This window comes from Neomonachus schauinslandi, chromosome 2, assembly GCF_002201575.2.
Source record: "Neomonachus schauinslandi chromosome 2, ASM220157v2, whole genome shotgun sequence".
NCBI lineage: Eukaryota > Metazoa > Chordata > Mammalia > Carnivora > Phocidae > Neomonachus > Neomonachus schauinslandi.
In genome coordinates this window covers 159,578,147-159,602,118 of record NC_058404.1, presented here as the reverse complement: position 1 = coordinate 159,602,118, position 23,972 = coordinate 159,578,147, and the positions used below count along the sequence as shown (strand labels likewise).

The 23,972-nt window shown below is 36.0% G+C and overlaps 1 protein-coding gene across 3 annotated transcripts in view; it reads left to right on the top strand.

Annotated features, from left to right (window-relative positions):
• Positions 1-23,972, top strand: part of EXOC1 (exocyst complex component 1) — a 64,367-nt gene that overhangs the window by 5,374 nt on the left and 35,021 nt on the right. For all 3 annotated transcript variants that reach the window (XM_021701565.1, XM_021701566.1, XM_021701564.1), the window contains exons 3-8: positions 2,102-2,232; positions 12,144-12,303; positions 16,733-16,920; positions 18,987-19,214; positions 19,421-19,553; positions 20,205-20,314. In XM_021701565.1, coding sequence (XP_021557240.1) covers positions 2,102-2,232; positions 12,144-12,303; positions 16,733-16,920; positions 18,987-19,214; positions 19,421-19,553; positions 20,205-20,314 — 950 coding nt within the window. The remainder of the gene's footprint in view (positions 1-2,101; positions 2,233-12,143; positions 12,304-16,732; positions 16,921-18,986; positions 19,215-19,420; positions 19,554-20,204; positions 20,315-23,972) is intronic.

Genomic DNA, 23,972 nt, shown 5'->3' with positions numbered 1-23,972 from the left:
ATCTTCTTTTTTTTTTTTTTAAACGTATATTGTATTATTTGTTTCAGAGGTACAGATCTGTGATTCAGCAGTCTTCCACAATTCACAGCGCTTACCAGAGCACATACCCTCCCCAATGTCTATCACCCAGCCACCCCATCCCTCCCACCCCACCCCCCACTCCAGCAACCCTCAGTTTGTTTCCTGCGATTAAGAATTCCTCATATCAGTGAGGTCATATGATACATGTCTTTCTCTGATTGACTTACTTCGCTCAGCATAACACCCTCCAGTTCCATCCACGTCATTGCAAATGGCAAGATCTCATTCCTTTTGATGGCTGCATAATATTCCATTGTGTATATATACCACATCTTCTTTATCCATTCATCTGTTGATGGACATCTTGGCTCTTTCCACAGTTTGGCTGTTGTGGACATTGCTGCTATAAACATCGGGGTGCACGTACCCCTTCGGGTCCCTACATTTGTATCTTTGGGGTAAATACCCAGTAGTGCAATTGCTGGATCGTAGGGTAGCTCTATTTTCAACTTTTTGAGGAACCTCCATACAGTTTTCCAGAGTGGCTGCACCAGCTTGCATTCCCACCAACAGTGTAGGAGGGTTCCCCTTTCTCCGCATCCCCGCCAACATCTGTCGTTTCCTGACTTGTTAATTTTAGCCATTCTGACTGGTGTGAGGTGGTATCTCATTGAGGTTCTGATTTGGATTTCCCTGATGCCAAGCGATGTTGAGCACTTTTTCATGTGTCTGTTGGCCATTTGGATGTCTTCTTTGGAAAAATGTCTGTTCATGTCTTCTGCCCATTTCTTGATTGGATCATTTGTTCTTTGGGTGTTGAGTTTGATAAGTTCTTTATAGATTTTGGATACTAGCCCTTTATCTGATATGTCATTTATCAAATGCTTTTTCAAATCATTGAGATTATCATATACTTCCTTAATTTATTAGTGTGGTGAGTAATTGTACTTGGCTTTTCAAATGGTAAATTGAGTTCTTGGGATAACCTAACTCAATCATGATGTACCATATGCCATCAATTATAATGTATATTATTTTATGTACCACTTAAAAAAATGCTATGATATTGCATCAATTGTTAAGACATATTCTGATTTCAGAGATGTTAAAATGTGGGGAAAAAATGTACATCTCAGAATTGGTGAAATGAAATACTATCTTTTGTATATGGCCTTGGATTAAGCTTGCCATTGCAGTATTTGTTTGTAGTTATTTGTATATTTGTAGTTATAAGATTTTTCACCCATGTTCATTAATGGCATGGTCCTGTAATTTTCTTTTGTACACTATCTTTGTCCTTACAACCAAAGCAATAAAGTAAGTTGGGAGTGTTCCCTTGTTTTCTGTACAGTGGAATAGTTTTGTATGTTTGGGATGTTTCCTTGAAAACTTGGCAAAAGATACCAGTAAAACTGTGTTGGACTAGGTTTTGGGGAAGAGATTTTTCACTTACTAATGCAATTTCTTTAATGCTTATAGAATTTTCTGTATTTTCTGTTCTTAAGTCAGTTTTGGTAAGTTACATTTTTTAGAGATTCAACCACTTCATCTAAATTTTTAAATGTACTGGTGTTCAATCCATCCACTATTCTGCTGACAGTGATTTTTAGAAACAAATTAGAGCATGTCATTTCCCTAATTAAAATCCTCTAAGAGCACCTCCACAACCTCAAAGGCCCTTTGTGATCTGAACTTTCATCTTTTTTTGTAACTTCATTTCCATCCACTTTATTGCACGAACAATCCATACTGAACCACTTAGCGTGGTTCTGAAATGGTGTTAGGCTCTTTCAAGCCCCTTTGGCTTCACATATATCAGTCATTCTTTAGAGCTCATACTATTCTTTCAAAACTGGTCTGCAGCTTTACTTCACAAGGAACCTGCCTCTGACCCTGTTATCTGACTTAGATGTTCCCTTTGATGCTCTGAGCATTCCTCAGTCATGGCAGATATTAGGAAATACTACTCCTGTTTTAGTGTCATGTACATGCACCTGACAGCTGTATTTGCAATGAGTGGATGAATGGATGAAAAATAAGTGAGTGAGTATTTCTGATGAAAGTGTGTTTTACTCAACAGTGACAACTGAACGCCCTGTGCAGGTGAAGATGGTCAAAGTCAAGAAATCTGATAAAGGAGATTTCTACAAAAGGCAGATTGCTTGGGCCCTTCGAGACCTTGCTGTGGTAGATGCCAAGGATGCTATTAAAGTATGTTTTTCTTAGTTCTTTGACCTATGTTCAGAAAGTGTCTTTCATTTTCTAATGTAGTAGTATGGCTTCTAAGACGATCTAAACTTCTTGTTTTGTAACCCTCTCCTCTACCAACTCACCAAGAATTAGTCTAAAGTGTATTATTAAACCTTCCATTCTCCCACTCTTCAGTCTCAAGCTACTAAATAAATCTGTATGCATGTTGTTTCATTGTTTTTGCTTTTTTTGAGCTGTAGTTAATGTTTGTGCACAAATTATGTACGCTGGAGCAAAATAACTATTTATTTTGGTATTTAGGTTAGGTATATTTAGTATAAAATCCATGTATTAGTACACATTTTAAAGTGTTGTGAGTAGTTTTTTAAAAGCCTTCATTGTTTTGGTAAAACCTAGTTCAACTTCATGTGTAACACTATAACCAAAGTGAGTCTTCCTTAGTTCGTCTTCATGAATTAATGTAGAATCATCAGCTGAGGCAACCAGGCTAGACTTTTGAGGCCATGGTTTCATATTTGTGGCTCAAGTAAAGGAAGTGGTGGTGAGTTACACACCTTATTTTCAGGAACTTAAAGAATAAGATATAAGAATGTAAATACTATACTTTTCACTGAAGCCACACTCAAACTTTAAGAAAATTGAATAATGTAATAGTCATGTTAAAGGACCAAGTTTATTTCTGACAAGTCAAGGCTTTTCACAGCAATACCCTTTTTTCAAAAAAACTAAGTAGAGCTCCTCTGGTGAAATTCAATCCTCCTTCCCTTCAGCCTCTCTAACCCTGCCCTGCATCTTCCTTCCCCAGGAATGTTTTGCATCACACCCACTTGTGATGGGGCTGATAGCAAGGCTTACATTAATGTAACTGCAGGTGCCCTTTGACTTAACCCTTGAAGTCTCACACATTTACTTAAAAGGCACAAAGAAATAGAAGCTACCTTTGAGGAGCAATCCAATAAAATAAAAGTCTGACTTTACCGTTTTACCTGGTACAGACTCTGGGGAACTAAAGGCTAGACAAATTGACAGGCAGTTGGCTAGAGTGTAAAATATTTTTTAAATGAAGCAAAAACAACTTTAGGAGAGCTTTGCTTGTCTAGAATATGCAATTCAGAATTCAGATTTCTAACAAATGTGGCGAATGCCTTTATTTTTTTTAAGATTTTATTTATTTATTTATTTATTTATTTATTTATTTGACAGAGAAAGACACAGCAAGAGAGGGAACACAAGCAGGGGGAGTGGGAGAGAGAGAAGCAGGCTCCCCGCCGAGCAGGGAACCCGGCTCCCAATCCCAGGACTCTGGTTTCATGACCTGAGCCGAACGCAGACGCTTAAGGACTGAGTCACCCAGTCGCCCCTTTAAGTATTTTAGTCACACTGGGCCACCGCTGCTTTATCCCTAAGGGGCACCCAAAACACTTCAATAAATTATTTAATAAATTCTGTTACCATGGGAAAAGATCAAGAGTAGAGACTTTCTTGGTAGGTTTCTGTTTTGGTTTTTTTGTTTTGTTTTTTAATTTTATTTTATTATGTTAATCACCATTCATTACATCATTAGTTTTTGATGTAGTGTTCCATGATTCATTGTTCGTGTATAACACCCAGTGCTCCATTCAGTACGTGCCCTCTTTAATTCCCATCCCAGGCTAACCCATCCCCCCACCCCCATCCCCTCTAGAACCCTCAGTTTGTTTCTCAGAGTCCATAGTCTCTCATGGTTCATCTCCCCGTCCGATTTCCCCCCTTCATTTTTCCCTTCTTACTATCTTTTTTTTTTTTTTTTAACATATATTGTATTATTTGTTTGAGAGGTACAGGTCTATGATTCATCAGTCTTCCACAATTCACAGCACTCACCATAGCACATACCCTCCCCAGTGTCTATCACCCAGTTACCCCATCCCTCCCACCCGCCACCACTCCAGCAACCCTCAGTTTGTTTCCTGCGATTAAGAATTCCTCATATCAGTGAGGTCATATGATACATGTCTTTCTCTGATTGACTTACTTCGCTCAGCATAACACCCTCCAGTTCCATCCACATTGTTGCAAATGGCAAGATCTCATTCCTTTTGATGGCTGCATAATATTCCATTGTGTATATATACCACATCTTCTTTATTGATTTCATCTGTTGATGAACATCTTGGCTCTTTCCACAGTTTGGCTATTGTGGACATTGCTGCTATAAACATCAGGGTGCACGTACCCCTTCGGATCCCTACATTTGTATCTTTGGGGTAAATACCCAGTAGTGCAATTGCTGGATTGTATGGTAGCTCTATTTTCAACTTTTTGAAGAACCTCCATACAGTTTTCCAGAGTGGCTGCACCAGCTTGCATTCCCACCAACAGTGTAGGAGGGTTCCCCTTTCTCTGCATCTGCACTAACATCTGTTGTTTCCTGACTTGTTAATTTTAGCCATTCTGACTGGTGTGAGGTGGTATCTCATTGAGGTTTTGATTTGGATTTCCCTGATGCTGAGCAATGTTGAGCACTTTTTCATGTGTCTGTTGGCCATTTGGATATCTTCTTTGGAAAAATGTGTCTTCATATCTTCTGCCCATTTCTTGATTGGATCATTTGTTCTTTGGGTGCTGAATTTGATAAGTTCTTTATAGATTTTGGATACTAGCCCTTTATCTGATATGTCATTTACAAATATCTTCTCCCATTCTGTCGGTTGTCTTTTGGTTTTGTAGACTGTGTCTTTTGCTGTGCAAAAGCTTTTTATCTTGATGAGGTCCCAATAGTTCATTTTTGCCCTTGCTTCCTTTGCCTTTGGCGATGTTTCTAGGAGGAAGTTGCTGCAGCTGAGGTCAAAGAGGTTGCTGCCTGTGTTCTTCTATAAGATTTTGATGGACTCCTGTCTCACATTTAGGCCTTTCAACCATTTTGAGTCTATTTTTGTGTGTGGTGTAAGGAAATGGTCCAGTTTCATTCTTCTGCATGTGGCTGTCTAATTTTCCCAATACCAGTTGTTGAAGAGACTTTTTTCCATTGGACATGCTTTCCTGCTTTGTCGAAGATTACTTGACCATAGAGTTGAGGGTCCATTTCTGGGCTCTCTATTCTGTTCCATTGATCTATGTGTCTGTTTTTGTGCCAGTACCATACTGTCTTGATGATGACAGCTTTGTAATAGAGCTGGAAGTCCGGAATTGTGATGCCACCAGCTTTGCTTTTCTTTTTCAACATTCCTCTGGCTATGCAGGGTCTTTTTTGGTTCCATACAAATTTTAGGATTATTTGTTCCATTTCTTTGAAAATAGTTGATGGTATTTTGATGGGGATTGCATTAAATGTGTAGATTGCTCTAGGTAGCATTGACATCTTCACAATATTTGTTCTTCCAATCCATGAGCATGGAACATTTTTCCATTTCATTGTGTCTTCCTCAATTTCTTTCATGAGTATTCTATAGTTTTCTGAGTACAGATCCTGTGTCTCTTTGGTTAGATTTATTCCTAAGTATCTTTTGGTTTTGGGTGCAATTGTAAATGGGATTGACCCCTTAATTTCTCTTCTTTCTGCCTTGTTGGTGTATATAAATGCAACTAATTCCTGTGCATTGATTTTCTATCCTGCCACTTTACTGAATTCCTGTATGAGTTCTAGCAGTTTTGGGGTGGAGTCTTTTGGGTTTTCCACATGAAGTATCATATCATCTGCAAAGTGTGAGAGTTTCACTTCTTTGCCGATTCGGATGCCTTTTATTTCTTTTTATTGTCTGATTGCTGTGGCTAGGACTTCTAGTACTATGTTGAATAGCAGTGGTGATAGTGGACATCCCTGCCGTGTTCCTGACCTTAGGGGAAAAGCTCTCAGTGTTTCCCCATTGAGGATGATATTCGCTGTGAGCTTTTCATAGATGGCTTTTATGATATTGAGGTATGTACCCTCTGTCCCTACACTCTGAAGAGTTTTAATCAAGAAAGGATGCTGTACTTTGTCAAATGCTATTTCTGCATCTATTGAGAGGATCATATGGTTCTTGTTCTTTCTTTCATTAATGTATTGTATCACATTGATTGTTTTGTGGATGTTGAACCAATCTTGCAGCCCAGGAATAAATCCCACTTGGTTGTGGTGAATAATTATTTTAATGTACTGTTGGATCCTATTGGCTAGTATTTTGGTGAGAATTTTTGCATCCATGTTCGTTAGGGACATTGGTCTGTAGTTCTCCTTTTTGATGGGGTGTTTTTCTGGTTTTGGGATCAAAGTGATGCTGGCCTCATTAAATGAGTTTGGAAGTTTTCCTTCCAATTCTATTCTTTGAAACAGCTTCAGAAGAATAGGTATTAAGTCTTTAAATGCTTGGTAGAATTCCCCTGGGAAGCCATCTGGCCCTGGGCTCTTGTTCGTTGGGAGATTTTTGATTACTGCTTCAATTTTCTTAGTGGTTATGGGTCTGTTCAGGTTTTCTGTTTCTTCCTGGTTCAGTTTTGGTAGTTTATACGTCTCTAGGAATGCATGCATTTCTTCCAGATTATCTAATTTGCTGGCATATAGTTTCTCATAATATGTTCTTATAATTGTTTGTATTTCTTTGGTGGTGGTTGTGATCTCTCCTTTCATTCATGATTTTATTTATTTGGGTCCTTTCTCTTTTCTTTTTGATAAGTCTGGCCAGGGGTTTATCAATCTTATGAATTCTTTCAAAGAACCAGCTCCTAGTTTCGTTGATCTGTTCTACTGTTCTTTTGGCTTCTATTTCATTGATTTCTGCTCTGATCTTTACTCTTTCTCTTCTCCTGCTGGGTTTAGGCTTTATTTGCTGTTCTTTCTCGAGCTCCTTTAGGTGTAGGGTTAGGTTGTGTATTTGAGACCTTTCTTGTTTCTTGAGAAAGGCTTGTATTGTTATATACTTTCCTCTCAGGACCGCCTTTGCTGCATCCCAAAGATTTTGAACAGTTGTGTCGTCATTTTCATTGGTTTCCATGAATTTTTTTAATTCTTCTTTAATTTCCTGGTTGACCCATTGATTCTTTAGTAGGCTACTCTTTAGCCTCCATGTATTTGAGCTCTTTCCGACTTTCCTCTTGTGACTGAGCTCTAGTTTCAAAGCATTGTGGTCTGAAAATATGCAGGGAATGATCCCAGGCTTTTGGTACCGGTTGAGACCTGATTTGTGACTAGGATGTGATCTATTCTGGAGTATGTTCCATGGGACTAGAGAAGAATGTGTATTCTTCTCTATTTGGTCCAGTGTGTCATTTAAAGTCTGTATTTCCTTGTTCATCTTTTGCTTAGATGATCTGTCCATTTCAGTGAGGGGGGTGTTAAAGTCCCCTACTATTATTTTTTTCTTTTTTTTTTTAATTTTATTTATTTATTTTTAAAGATTTTATTTGACAGAGAGAGACACAGCAAGAGAGGGAACCAAGCAGGGGGAGTGGGAGAGGGAGAGGCACGCCTCCCACAGAGCAGGGAGCCTGATGCGGGGTTCGATCCCAGGATCCTACGATCATGACCTGAGCCGAAGGCAGACGCTTAACGACTGAGCCACCCAGGCGCCCCAAGTCCCCTACTATTATTGTATTGTTATCGATGCGTTTCTTTGATTTTGTTATTAATTGGCTTATATAATTGGCTGATCCCATGTTAGGGGAATAGATATTTACAATTATTAGATCTTCTTGTTGGATAGACCCTTTAAGTAGGATATTGTGTCCTTCCTTATCTCTTGTTATAGTGTTTGGTTTAAAATCTAATTTGTCTGATAAAAGGATTGCCACCCCAGCTTTCTTTTGCTGTCCATTAGCATGGTAAATGGTTTTCCACCCCCTCACTTTCAATCTGGAGGTGTCTTTGGGTCTAAAATGAGTCTCTTGCAGACAGCATATCAATGGATCTTGTTTTTTTATCCAATCTGATCCCCTGTCACTTTTGATTGGGGCATTTAGCCCATTTACATTCAGGGTAACTATTGAAAGATATTAATTTAGTGTCATTGTATTGCTTGTGATGTGACTGTTCTGTCTATTGTCTGTGTTCCTTTCTGGTCTATGTTACTTTTAGGCTCTCTCTTTGCTTAGACGACCCCTTTCAATATTTCCTGTAGGGCTGGTTTTGTGTTTGCAAATTCCTTTAGATTTTGTTTGTCCTGGAAGCTTTTTATCTCTCCTTCTATTTTCAGTGACAGCCTGGCTGGATATAGTATTCTTAGCTGCATATTTTTCTCATTTAGTGCTCTGAATATATCATGCCAGTCCTTTCTAGCCTGCCAGGTCTCTGTGGATAGGTCTGTTGCCAATCTAATGTTTCTACCATTGTAGGTTACAGACATCTTGTCCCAAGCTGCTTTCAGGATTTTCTCTTTGTCTCTGAGACTCATAAGTTTTTCTATTAGATGTCAGGGTGTTTACCTCTTTTTATTGATTTTGAGGGGGATTCTCTGTGCCTCCTGGATTTTGATTTCTGTTTCCTTCCCCAAATTAGGGAAGTTCTCTGCTATAATTTGCTCCAATATACCTTCTGCCCCTCTCTCTCTTTCTTCTTCTTCTGGGATCCCAATTATTCTAATATTGTTTCATCTTATAGTATCACTTCTCTCTCAAATTCTGCCCTCATGATCCATTAGTTGTTTATCTCTCTTTTTCTCAGCTTTTTTATTCTCCATCATTTGGTCTTATATATAACTAATTCTCTCTTCTGCCTCATTTATCCTAGCAGTTAGAGCCTCCATTTTTGATTGCACCTCATTAATAGCCTTTTTGATTTCAACTTGGTTTAGATTTTAGTTCTTTTATTTCTCCAGAAAGGGTTTCTCTAGTAACTTCCATGCTTTTTTTAAGCCTAGCTGGTATCTTTATAATCGTCATTCTGAACTCCAGTTCCGACATCTTACTAAGGTCCGTATTGATTAGGTCCCTGGCAGTCAGTACTGCCTCTTGTTCTTTTTTTTGAGGTGATTTTTTCCGTCTTGTCATTTTAAGGATTTTTATTTATTTGTTTAACACAGAGAGAGAGAGCACAAGTAGGCAGAGCAGCAGACAGAGGGAGAAGGAGAAGCAGGCTCTCCGCCGAGCAGGGAGCCCAATGCGGGGCTCGATCCCAGGACCCTGGGATCATGACCTGAGCCGAAGGCAGCTGCTTAACGACTGAGCCACCCAGGCGCCCCTCGTCTTATCATTTTATCCAGAGGAGAATAGATGAATGAGAGAACAAAATGCTAACAGGGTAACAACGACCCCAGAAAAATATACACTAAACAAATCAGAAGAGATCTGAAACCGGGGGGAAAGAAAGGGAAAGAAAAAAGGAAGAAAAAAAAGAGAATATGATCAAATATGATCAGGCTGGTGAATAGATCAGTGCCGCATACTAGATTTTGGGCGTATTTTGGTCTTTTAGAAGAAACTGCCTCCCAAAATTTTAAAGAAAGAAAAGCTTATATATTTACAAAAATATGGATTAATATGATGAAGGGATGGAGTATGACTGTGAAGATGAAAATTATAAAAGATTTTACAAAAGGAATTGATAAGATAAGAAGTTGGTTGAAAAAGGAAAGAAGAGAAATTTAAAAAAAAGGGGGGAGAGAATGTGATCAGGCAGGAGAGTAGAACAAAGCCGTACACTAGAGATTTAGGGTATATTTTGGTCTGTTAGAAGAAACTGTATCCCAAAATTTTAAAGAGAGAACAACTTATATATATACCAAAAATAAGGTTAACTACTGTGAAGGGATAGAATATGACTCTAAAAATGAAAAATAAAGAAGATTTTTAAAAAAGGGATTGATAAGATGTTGGTTGAAAAAGGGAAAAAGAAAAAGCTGGACTGTGACCTAAAAAAAAAAAAAGAGAGAGAGAGAAAGGGAAAAAGAAAAAAAAGAAAATTAAAAAAATTAACTTTGAAAGACTAAAGAATCATGGGAAAAAAGCCATGAATTATATGTGCAGTATTCCCCTAGCACTTTTATAATTTTCATCTTTACAGTCATATTCCATCCCTTCATTGTATTTACCCTTATTTTTGTAAATGTGGTCCTGAGACCACACTGTCCCGCGAGGGTACCCCCCCCACCCCCCCACCCCCCCCCCCCGCTTAGCCACTGGAGTGATGTCCCTTAGCGGCGCCGACTTCTAAAAGTTCCAATTTTGTGCTCCAGGGCTCTATCACTTGCCGGTAGCCGCTGACTGAAGCCCCCTCCCCCGCCGTCTATCCTCCCAAATATCGCCTTGGATTCACTTCTCCTCACGTCCTACCTTCCAGAAAGTGGTCGCTTTTCTGTTCAGAGAGTTGCTGCTATTCTTTTCATCGATTTCCTGTTGAGTTCATAGGTGTTCAGAATGGTTTGATCCCTATCCAGCTGAGTTCCTGGGACCAGACAAAATTTAGGTCTCCTACTCCTCCGCCATCTTGCTCCTCCTCCCTCAGTAGGTTTCTGTTTAAGAGAAAATACGGTAAGGGCTTTTTAGAAATGCGTATTTATTAAAGAGTCTTTTTCCTTCAATAGTTTTGCACTTTATAACCCCATTGACTTGCATAATTCACTAACATTGCTGATCATTATTTGAATGCTTTCTCACGCTGATGCTTCATTGCTGGCTTTCTTAATGGATGTTGTTGTTTTCTTTTTTTCATTTTATGTAGGCACCTTGGCGTGTGCACACTATATATGGATATAAAACATAAAATTTTTATACATAGCCTAACATTAGCCATTTAGTGTCACACATTGATTTGTGTGAGTGTTGCCACTGGAGCACTCAGCTTCTTTTATGGCATTATGAGAAATATTCCCAGGGAAGAGATAATTTCCCATCAAGTTTTAGATTAGTTGCCAATACTCTTAGATTTTTTTTGTAAGTGATAATGCAATTACCTCTTCATTGCAAATACAGATTTTTAATCTTTTGATGTTTCAGTTCTGCTTATTGAGCTAATTAGTAGTTTCATGCAACTGTAACGTGATTATTGTACTGATCCCTAAATTATCCCAACTGTTCACAGTAAAAGTCTGATATCCTCTCCCTTTCCTTTAAGGCATTTATTTACATTTTCCCCCCAAATGACACTTTGTATGAATCGGATATATTATTAGCCTTCCATTGGACATTAAGAACATTTTAATCTATTTTTAATTCCTTGATGTGAAGAAAAGCATACAATACATTCATATGTTTTCATGTTTTAGATAGCAGTCAAGTGTTCTACATTCACGTGGGAAATATTAGCCCGGTATGAAATCATAGCTGCAAGGTGGCTTAAGAGACAGAGAGTATACTGCACTTCTCCCACAGGTTGAGCTTCTTTGTCATTCGAAAAAACTTCAAGGTTAGCCAGCATTTTTTATTTTTGAGGCACCTTTGATCATTCTCTTTTCAGAATTGAAAACAGAATCAGTCCCTGCTTTCACCTCATTTGTTCTTGGAAACCACACCAGGATGTAGGTTGTCTTTTTTCTCCTATGTTATAATTAGAAGATATCTTCTTTACTAAGGAGTTAGTGTCAGATCACAGTTACAAATAATAGTGCATCATCATCAAAGAATAGGTGTAACTCTAAAATCCCATATGCAATTTAAAAAGAAAAATTAGGTCCACGTCAAAACTGGAGACCATTGTCATCTTATAGACTAGGAAGACAGGACACAAAGTTTTTACCTAGACATCCTCTACTTCTACTCATATACTTAAGGGGCATAGGAAGGAAATTACCGAAACACTGTGTTGTTTTTTTATCCAGCTTCTTTTCGGAGGTAAACAAGGTTTTTCCTATAAATTGAATTCTCTGAACCATTCTCTGTAAGTCACTTAGCTGATTTTTAATGGAGATTTTTTTTTAAAGAACAGCTTCAACTTCTTTTCATTTTATTGAAATATAGACTTTATAATAATGAAAAGGGGATATGATCCAAAACAATATATCTTTTGTATATTTTTATTTCAGGAAAATCCTGAATTTGATTTACATTTTGAAAAAGTATATAAATGGGTTGCCAGCAGCACCGCTGAAAAGAATGCATTTATTTCATGCATTTGGAAATTGAATCAGCGATATCTCCGAAAGAAAATTGATTTTGTCAATGTTAGCTCACAGCTCTTGGAAGGTAAAGTTAAATAGAAATGCTTATGTAAAATCAAGTATATCTACAAGTGAATATATAATCTGACGTTACTCAAAATGATTAGTACACTGATTTACCTTATATTGCAAAGGAGTTGAAAAATAATTTTTCTTATTGTGGAGTGATACTTGTTCATTATAGAAATTGATACATTAAACTAAATAAATAAAAATCACTTATAAACTTAATCCTCAGAGATAACTGCTGTTAATGTTTTGTTAGATAGTCTTCCAATCTTTTTTCTATGCATATTTAAATACTTTCTTAAAATAAATTCACATTCTGTTTTCTAACATACTTTTTCTTATAATGAACATTTTTCATGTTATTAAATATTTACCCCAACATTTTTTCTAGTGGTACCATAATATTCCATTATATGAATATACCTTAATTTATTTAACTAATCATTTATTTTAAAATTTCCAATCTTTGCTTATTTTAAATAATTTTGACATGAATATCCTTGTAGTTGTATTTTTGTGCAGAGTATAGGTATAGTGGTTAAAAATATAACTCAAGTCAGACTGCTTGGGTTCAAATCCTGGCTTTGTCACTTACCAGTATGTGACCTTGGACTATTCTATGTTTCAGTTTTCTTTATCTCAGAAATAGAGATAATTAGTAGTATCCACTCCATAGGGTTGTTGTGAGGATTAAATTACTTAATATATGAAAGTGATGAGATCAATGCCAGATATATAGTAAGTACTCAATAAATATTAGCTCTTATTATATTATCAGGATAAAATCCTTAGATAGAAAGTTAAATAGGGTATTTTTGATCCGTATATCTTCAGGGATGTTACTATGGATTATTTTGTGTTATAAGACGAAAACTACTGTTATTTATTAAAAATGTACAATGAGATTTTATTCTTTAAAAATTTCTTTCATAAAGACATAAACATTGTAAGAAAATGGTTCTGTATGCCTTGTGGATACAATTTGTGTTGTATTCTTTATCTCAAAGAAAGCAGTTGAAATAACAGCTAGTATGCAGATGAATAGAGTTGTTGCTCCTCTTATTAATAAAAAAAGATTTATTCCAAATAATATATATTAGAAAGAAAACTTAGATTTGTCCTAAGTTGTATATTAGCATTTTAAAATAGGAGCTTCATTCTATTCCGTTAAACTGGAAATAGCCAATATTCAACCATTTTGACCTATAAAAATGGCCATTTCAGATACTTCAGACTATTCATTTACTTAGCCAGTTACCTCTGTCCTTTTTCTATTCTGTTTTACTTACTCCTTTTCTGTTTGCCTGTGGATATTTCCCTGAAATATAGTATTCCTTCCTAACTTAGTAATCAGTAAGGCCATTATTGGTTTCAGGTTTGATGCTTGAAACCGGCAGAGGCAAGTCACATCTGTCAGGCCCTGTGCTACTCCCCCCGGTGGAGCCCTTGAGTAGCCCTTGGGGTTGACATCTCACCAACGTTAGACCCCAGTGTCTTGGCAATTGAGTATGTTAAGGGAATGACCTTCAAGAAATTGATGGTAATTTTTCATGCCTTGAATAGTGGTTTAATTTGTTTTGAACAGCTCTTATTTTTTTTTTTTTTTTGAACGGCTCTTATTTTACTTATTTTTTTTTTTTTACCATTTCGGGGTTGAACATTTTGATGAGGGAATGATTGCTATTCTGTTTTTAAATATTGTGTATCTCCAGATGTTACTCGTTGCCTATGATGTGTTTTAAACCAATGTATTTCATTGAGCCAACAGTATGGGAAAATACATACCCTACCTGGTTTCCCTCATTAAGAAATTTTACCCTAATCAATGAGAAGAATATTGCTGTTTTTAGAATGCCTAGCTTAAAAAAAAAAAAAATTTAATTTTATAAGGCCTAAAGCAATGTGTAGACATTTTCATGTTTATAAAAGTTACCCCTAATTCAGATCAATTTTAGGAATACTGTGAAGATCCTTAAGGATCTCACTGTGAAAATCATTTTCCATAAATCAGTAACTGTTGTTTTGGTTTAGTGGAGTCCAGAGAATAGTTTTCTTAATATCTGCAAATTTGTTTAAATGTTTTAATGGATTTTGAAATCATAGCCGTTGATTCCCATTTAAAAAAACAATAAATGTGTCTAAGCTTTGGGTGATGTTAGAAAACAAATAAGAAATTATCCTTTTAAGAGATCAGTAATCATCCCAGTAAGACTTCACTGTGAATGCTAACAGTGGCAACTTTAGTGGTTTTTACCGGTGACAACTGAATATTTATGCTAGTAAGTGGGGTTTCTCAGCAGAAGGCTTTTAAGATTTTTAAAGGAGGATTTTGTTAGCAGTTGAAGTAGAGTCAAGTTTTTGTTTGGCTTTTTCTTTTTCATTCTTATAACCAGATTTTAAAAAAGAAATCTTTGACTTAAATCCTTAAAAGCCAGCTTGAACAGATAACTCGTGTGTTCTTTTTAAATTGTTTCAATCTCATCCTTTCTAACAGTGTTTTATGACTAATCTATTGTGAGGGAATGTCTGGGTAAAGTTTTGGGGCCTTGAGTGAAAATAACTAGACTAAATGCATGAGTCACAGCTGACCTAAAAATAATTCTCAGGAAGTGATCTATTTCCCAGTTTTCTCCAAGGACTAGTCAGTGTTGTTTCTTAAAAGAAAGAAAAAATAGAAAGATAAATGTATTTTTAGTCATTGTCAGAAAAAGAGTAAGAGAATTAACTCTGGAAATTTAGTTTCTGTGGATCTTTCCACTTTGTACTTGATTTGGACGTTGTCTTTTAAACTTTGATGTACCAGAAGTTCAAATGAAATATGGGTAGTATTTTAAAATTTTAAACCTGTATACTTTTCTACCCAGCTAATATTCTTTGCTTACTTTCCTCTGCTTTTTTCATACTTTTTACTCTCCAGAACTGCCTAAAGTTACAGAAGGTGCGTAACACCTTTTCTTTTTATTCTATTCCATATATTTTTTATTACTTGCCATTGTTATGTATTGTTGGTTGCATATTTTATGAAATTGTGCATAGGGACAAGTTTATTACCACAAAATCCATATAGTAATAAAATTAATGAAAGGATTCATTATTGACTTCCAAAGGACTGTTTCATGGAAGAGAAAATACTGATGCAGTTATGGTCGTTTAAAATATTTATTTATTTTAAATAATCTGCTTGTGTAAGGAGCTGTACAGAATGATTTGGGCAGTCCCTGCCCCCTAGTGGCTAATAAACTGTCAGATGTGAGCTAAAATGGACTCGTTCAAAGGCCAGGGAGCTAGGTGATACCTGTCTAAAGAACTATTTATATACTGTAATCTGTAATTGCCTGTACCAAAAGTTTTGTTCCCCTCCTTTTTTTTTTTTCTGGGACATTATCTAAATCTGCCTAATTATCATTCTTAAGAGTAAATAATTTATTACTTTGAGTTAGTTGTTTTTTTCCCTAGAACAAATTAACGTATGTCAAGTCATGCTGAATGTAAGTATTTCATTTGCATACAAAATAATGAATATTTAAAGTTCCAGAGGTGGTGATTTAAATCGTGTCCCATTAAGTTTATGAAAATCAATAACTTTATTTAGAGTTTTAGTTAGGGGGTAAAAAAATTTTTTTTTCACTTTACCTCTCCTAACCTCAAGCTTTATATAAAATCCCACAAACTAAATGTATTTTCTCAAAAAATTGAACTGAAACGTTTATCCAGAAGACACCTTACATTTGACCTCTTGGTCTTTTGTTAAGAAGCATGAAGACTAGTTAAATTTTTGTAATTTCAAACGTCCATGCTATTGTTGCTCTTCTTACTGTGTAGACTTGTTGAGAAAACTTTTATACCTGATCTTTAGAAATTTTATTAATGCATGTGAAATTGTTTTAAACAAAGAAATGGAAAATCCATTTAATATTTTTAATACCCAAAATAAATTGTGAATACATTTTTCATTTCAACTAAAAGTTATTTGGGAAAAAAAACATAACAAGGACAAAAAAGAACAGAAAAAAAATGTTACCTGGGGAAAAAAAGGAAAGCAAATTATTTTTTATGTGCCCTAAATTCATAGTCATTGTTTTGTTAGAGCAAAAACCACCTCAGATAGGAAAAAAAGATTAGGCTTGTTTCCACATGTTTTGTTTCTGGTTTTGCATTTGTTTTTGTAGTTTAATTATGTTTTGGGAAATTGTTCTAAAGCCTATTTTAACACTTAAAAGTGAGCGAATTAGACTGCATGCTTTGTATTTGTTATAATAAATGTTACAGTAAACATTAACATATGCATTTTTCATAAAAATAAGGTTTTTTTTTTAATATTCTGAATCATCCTTTCCTATTTTTCAGCCACTAAATGTGACCTGTGCTTATAAATGACTATAAGTACCGTGTTATTGTCTTCCTACTTTTTTACTACTTTATTTTTAATTTTTACCCTCTTTAAGAGTCTGTTCCAAGTGGAGAAAATCAGAGTGTGACAGGAGGTGATGAAGAAGTAGTAGATGTATACCAAGAGTTAAATGCAAGAGAAGAGCAGGATATTGAAATAATGATGGAAGGCTGTGAATGTGCAATCTCTAATGCTGAGGCCTTTGCAGAAAGGTTGTCCAGAGAGCTGCAGGTGCTGGATGGGGTAAGACCTTTTTATAATCTGTAAATGAATGATGTGTAGTGGATTGAGAAGACCGGTGATGTTCAGATTTTACTGCCTCAGCACCTAAGCCTTTATAGTGTGATTATTGCCGTCTCTCTCTGTAAGCACATTACCAGATGCTTATCTTTCACTTCTCTTGTTCAAAAGACAGAACCATTCCTGTTAATCAGGCCAGTGAAGGCAGTTGGGTGAGGTTGGGGATTTGGGGAGGTTCTTGACACAAAGCGATGGAAGTAACAAGTAGCCGACCAGAAACCAACTTGGGGTTGCTTTCCCCCAGCCTCTGAAACATCACAGAATAATGCAGTGCAAAAGAATAGCATTTTTGTGGTTCAAAAAAAAAAAAATAGGTACAAGTCAGAAATAGAAAAATTAGTTTGAAATAAGTGAATCATTTACTCAAATGGAGCAGAGTAAGGATAGTGAAAACAAGGAGCCAGGGGAAAAGGATGTTTGGCTCCCCTGCTCAAATGTTTTGGGATAGCTCTTTTTAATTTGTATGCACAGTTTCTGAGTCTACAAACTAAATGCACATCTTTAGAAAGTAAAAAGCTAAAAGACATAACTAAAAATAACACCACTAATGTGAGAAAAATCTAGAACAAGAACATGTGTTTTTTTGTTTTGTTTAAACAAAGTAAGCATTTAAGAAAAACCCTCAGAGAATGCGGAATATTTTAAAGACAAAGAATTTTGACATTTTATACATGAAAGGTACAGAATTTATGAGGTTGACCTCAGGCCCAGAGATTACACAAATAGTCCAAGTTTACAAGTTTATAAAACTCACTGGAAGCTAAGCCTAGAAGAAACTTCAAGTTGTTAAAGTGGAAATTGTCCTGGACAAGGTCGAGCCCCAGGCCTGCTACTTGAGAGATCTATTCAGTGGACCAGAGGCCTGCTGACTCTTACAGTTGGGCTGCACTTAGAGTTGACTTATTATGAATAGCATATAAAATAATGTGTGAAATTATAGCATCAACTGTCCAATGAAATTCTTTTCATTCCTGGTCTGGTCCAAGTTTTTTCCTCATACCCTGTTACCTGCCTTCTTAGTGTGGCTTAGTGGTTTATATTTTCTAATGGATATTGCATGTATGTTACAAGTTATCACCTTGCTTCCCAGTTTTATGTTGGATTTGACAGCTTCCATATTTCAGGAAATTTAGAATCAATAGTCAGAATCACTTAGAAAATGATAAGGGGATGATGGTTTGTTCCTGCTTTGCCTGGAAAAAAACATACAGTAGTTGCAAATGAAAGAGAAAAGAAAGAAGACAATAGAAGGAGCTATCTTATGGATATATAGTCTGTGGCCATGTGGTCTTATGGTCGTGGGTGGCTCTTCCACGTCATGTAAGTACCAATTGTACTACAGTTATAAATTAGTTCAGTGTATCTTTCAAACACTGATATACCACTGCTACTCTCTTGACTAAGGTATTACACAGGTGGTTATACTTTTTTTAGCATTTTACAACAATGTTAAGAAGTACAGGAAATTTTTATAGCTGGTAGAATTGGAAGTGTCAGAAATGGGAGTATATCAGGGTGCCTGGGTGGCTCACATGGTTAAGCATCTGCCTTTCGGCTCGGGTCATGGTCCTAGGGTCCTGGGATCGAGCCCCACATCGGGCTCCCTGCTTGGTGGGGAGCCTGCTTCTCCCTATTCCTCTACTGTTCCCCCTGCTTGTGCACTCTTGCTCTCTCTTTGTCAAATAAATAAATAAAATCTTAAAAAAAAAAAAGAAATGGGAGTATATCAACACTAATGATACATTGTGGGACAGAACCCTACTTGTACAGTCTGAGAAAATATAAAATACTGAGGCATGGTCCCTAACCTTGATAGGGAGGCAAGTGTATCTTCTTGAAATACTGTGTAAAAACAGAACATAAACATAAAGTGATAAACTGAAATAAATGTTTAGATGCATACCAATCTTTGTTACTCAGGTGTCAAAGGGATTTAGCAATATTTCATCTTACGCTTCTTTTATACATTTAAATAATATGAAGAGTTACTTTTGTTTTTCACTTTGTAGGCCAACATCCAATCAATCATGGCCTCTGAAAAGCAAGTGAACATTCTGATGAAGTTGTTGGATGAGGCTCTTAAGGAGGTAGATCAGATTGAGTTGAAACTGAGCAGTTATGAGGAAATGCTCCAAAGTGTAAAAGAACAAATGGATCAGATCTCTGAAAGCAACCACCTAATTCATCTTAGTAACACTAATAATGTAAAACTCCTGTCTGAAATAGAGTTTCTTGTGGTAAGTATGTTGGTAAATTGTTACCACCAACAAAAAAAAACAAAACAAAATATAATATATAAAACCCATTTGTAAACATTTTCTAAATTCCTTCTGAGAGTAAGATTTAAAATAATTCCAAAGACCTTATGATAGTATTGAGTAGCATCTTACCTGTAAATTTCCCAAAATTACATGTGCAAATGGTGTATTTATATATATTCCAGAACCACATGGACCTGGCCAAAGGTCACATAAAGGCCCTTCAGGAGGGAGATCTTGCTTCTTCTAGAGGCATTGAGGCCTGCACCAATGCCGCTGATGCCCTTCTGCAGTGCATGAATGTAGCTCTCCGTCCAGGTATGTTCATTAGAAATGATAAAATCTGACCAAGAATCTGAGACTAAACCTGTAACTTGGTATAAAGCTTTTAACAAGAAATACATGGGGCAAGTGGTTTAGGGTGACTGTAGTATTAGCTCCTCAAACCAGTTTCATTTCTTTCCAAACGTGTTTCTGTTGGCACTAAGAACTTTTTCATTTTAGTTCCTGTGATTGATCTTCAGTGACTCTAGTTAACACCATGATTTTTCTCTAGTACAGTCTACAGAACCTAGCACAGAGTTGATGCTTTGATTAGACCAGAGAGCATGAGGAGGTTTTGTTAGGCAAGTGGTTCCAAAACTTGAGTTTGCTCAGAATCATGGAGATGGTTTGTTAAAACACATATTGCTAGGGCCCAGCCCCAGATTGAGTAGGTGTGGACCAAAGCTCCAGTATCCACATTTCCAGCAGTTCCCAGATCATGCTGAGGCAGGACCACACTTGGAGAACCCCTGTACTACACTGTTTTCTCCTCTTGCTTACCTTTCTTTTATAAAGCAGATGAATAAACCAATAAAATTTGGGGGTCTTCAAAACAGAAATGTGGATACTGTTATAAATGTATTCATTGAAGATCGGAGAAATCTCTTTACCTGTTAAATCAGTCAGGAACTGTTCTGGTTTCAGGCCATGACATGCTCCTGGCAGTCAGACAGCAACAGCAGCGTTTCAGTGATTTGCGAGAGCAGTTTGCCCGGAGACTGGCCAGTCATCTCAACAACGTTTTTGTTCAACAGGTAATTTTATTTCATTAATAAAACTGGCATGTTTCTGTAGCTTTTTGATATATATGTTTCCACAAAAATTGTAATGTGTTTATTTGGGATCACATTCTTTCACATGTTTATTCAATTTTGAGATCTTTAAATAAGATTTTTAAGTATTTGCTCATAGGTGTATGTTGGGCCTCAACTGTCTCCTTAGGTAGACAGTCTAGTTCCTTCTAGCTAAAACTCTCTGATTCTAGAAATCAAATAAATAACTATGCTTACTTATTACATATACCATTTATATGTTCTTATTTGTAAAAGTGAGTCCAAACTTGTTACGTTTGCTGCTTAGCCTATTTTATTTTTCAGTATTTTGAGGTGAGAACCAGGACTTGACTCAAGTGTTTTAAATGTTTCATTGGCTGTATATATTTTTATATATGAGAAAAATGACTATGGCTGAGTTATAAATTCCATTTGATTTAATTTTATATAAACCCTTTGTCTACATTTTTATATGGAAAAGGAGGTTATAATTAACGTTGTGGCAATAATATTAATATTAACAATATTAAGAGTACCTTTGAGGGATTTGAATAGAAGACATTTTAATCTGGCATAATAGATTAGGTTTCTTACGTTTTTCATCTCTTATTAAGGTTATTGGACAAAAAAAAATTGAGAGAAATTTTGTTCAAGAAATGCTGTCTGAAACATTAGATTCTTATCTTGTTTTCACTTTGCAGTATTCTAAAACAATTGTATTTACTATATTTTATTTCTGATTAGTTTACTCAGGCCCTCCTTCAACTCTATAACAGGTCCTACTTTCTTTCGGTGCCTGTGAGTACATCAGATTTGGCTCAAGCTTTTCTCTTTTTTTTTTTTTTTTCCCTATAAAGTTTGCTAAACTTAACAGCAGCAGAATCTTAAAAGATTATAACTTTACTGACTTAAGCTGCCTGTTAACCATATTTATAGCAGTTTTTTAATGTCCCATAGCAGAACGTTTATTTTGGCCAGAAAGGCATTTCATCTCCTTCTGCTTGCCTCTTTTCCTGTTATTCTTTCACTCACTCACTCCTTCATTTATTTAGAAACCTTTTACCAGGTGATTGGGATACATACCAGACATTTACTTGGGTATATAGGTGAGAGGCTGATACTGTCCTCAAGTGGCTCACAGTCTAGGGGAGGGAGGGAGATACACTTAGGAAGGATAAATATTATTGTAGCGGTCACACCTGTGAGCATAAAGGAAGCCCATCTAGCTAAGGGTGCAAGGGAGACATTGGGGAAGACTGTCTTAATGTTTCACTTGACCTGAAAAGTATCAATAAAAAAGTAAATCTAGAAGTCACATAGGAAATAATAATCAAATTTTTTTTTGCATTAGTATTTTAATATTTATTTCTTCCCAATTCCGTAGTTTTTAAAAATGACATTGTTGATAGTGATGTTACCCACATTTGTAGAGGGCATTGGGAATGTTGGAATGTTGGAATGTTGGAATGTTACTGTAGGTAAACAGCAGTCCTTTCTGCACCCTTCATTGTTTGTTGTAACATGCAGTTAATTTATGATTTTGCTTCCTTGCCTTTTAAACTAATGGCTTTGTTTACTATGAATGCTTCCAGTTCTGAAAATCTAATATGTATTGTTACATGTGAGTGATGCATGTTGAAAAACCAGGATGTTGCAACAACCTAGGATATGCTGAAGAAAGTGGAGGAGGGTGTCCCAAGTACAGAAAAGAGATTTTTCTGTGTGTTGAATTCAGTGCATCAGGTCACCTGGCGAAAGAGTTGGGAAACATGGGTATTTTCTATTCCCAGTTGTGGAACAAATGAGCTGGGAAAAGTTGATTACCATATTATAGTATATCTCTTTGTCAATCGGCAGATTTTCATTGTGTGCCTCTTAAATACTTGTTTCCATATGTAAGAATAAGAAATGGCTTCTACACTCCAGATGCTTCTAAGAAGGCATTAAGACTAATGTGCTTAAAGCTGTACAGCAATGCATATATGAAACTGTTAATTGTATGACTACATATACATAGTTTATATATGTATGTACAAGTGCTAAAAAGTTTTAATCAAAAGTAAGTTTACTGAGAATTTAGGTAGTCAAGTATGGCATCATGGATAAAATAAGACTTGAACAGAGTCTGCAATGCAGTTTTTGGCAAATGTATGTATATTCGACATATGTAACTACTGTATAGAAGAATACAGTGGAAATAATCTGTTGATCACAACATAACAGTAATTTAAGAGCACTGATTCCCAGTCTTTTTAAAATTCATACATCAGTAAAATTAAAAGAAATAAAATTTGGAGACTTACTAAGTCACCAATTTTTTATTTTACCAAATAAAAACTTGAAAAAAGAAATCCTGCCATCTACTTTCACTATCTTTTTGTCTTGGCACTAAACGAAAAGAATATAACTTCAGATTTCCAGATTAAATACATTTCCCTTTATGAGAAACTCTCTGCCATCATTTTATTTGTTTCTTAGTGCCATAGGCCAGTAAAAAACATCTTCGCATTTGGGAATCACTGATCCAGAGCATGCTATGATACAGCTTTCATATTAGTACTTCCACATAGCTATATTACTTTAATAAAACCTGAAATGCATTTTTTTAATATTCACTTCTTACTATATATACATATAATAGAGTAATATTTTTAACAATTGACTAGATTCTTTTGACTCTTCTAGGTCTTCTTACACACTCAGCTTCCATTGAAATTATAGACTCTTACCTATAATTTTTACACTTATGAGGGATTTATATATCTAAGAAGATATTCAACTAGAGAATCAGGTCAGTTACACTAATTAGGATTCCGATATCAAAAACACGCAGCCAAATTAAGGCTAACGAAATTGAGGAAATACTTGCATAAAATGTATGTATTTAAAAAACTATTTTGGGGGTGCCTGGGTGGCTCAGTTGGTTAAGCGACTGCCTTTGGCTCAGGTCATGATCCTGGAGTCCCGGGATCGAGTCCTGCATCGGGCTCCCTGCTTGGCAGGGAGCCTGCTTCTGCCTCTGACCCTCCCCGCTCTCATGTGCTCTCTCTCTCTCATTCTCTCTCTCTCAAATAAATAAATAAAATCTTTAAAAAAAAAAAAACTATTTTGGTTGTCTTTTGAAAGATTCGGCTTGAAAGGATAACTCTTTTCTGCCTTTTTTGTCCCCCTTGGATTCTTCAGAGACCTCGTAATTCTGTACATTTTCTTTTGCAATATGATGAGAACTGATTATCCACTGAACTAAAAGTACAACTGGGAAAAACAAATTGTGGGGGGTTTGCTATATGCTTAAGCTTGGGAATTTTTCTTTCAATGTATTTTTATAGAAACATCCTATAGTAAAATAAAGCCTGTAAAATATACCACCAGTGTTCAGTTCATTTCACAAAAATTGTTTCCTTAAGCATGTTTCACCATTTCCTAAACATAGGTTAATGATCTGTAGTTAAAAGCTTAGAAAGAGTTAGGATTATTAAGATCAGTTTTTGTGATGTTTGTTGGAACTGTGTTCAGACTTTCTTTTTTCTTTAAGAAAACAAAAATAAACATGCCACTACACAGAAAGAAAGAGTTCCCAAATCTTGAGAATTTATTCAGCATTTGAAATGAGTGTATCATTTCTGTTTGAAAATCAGTT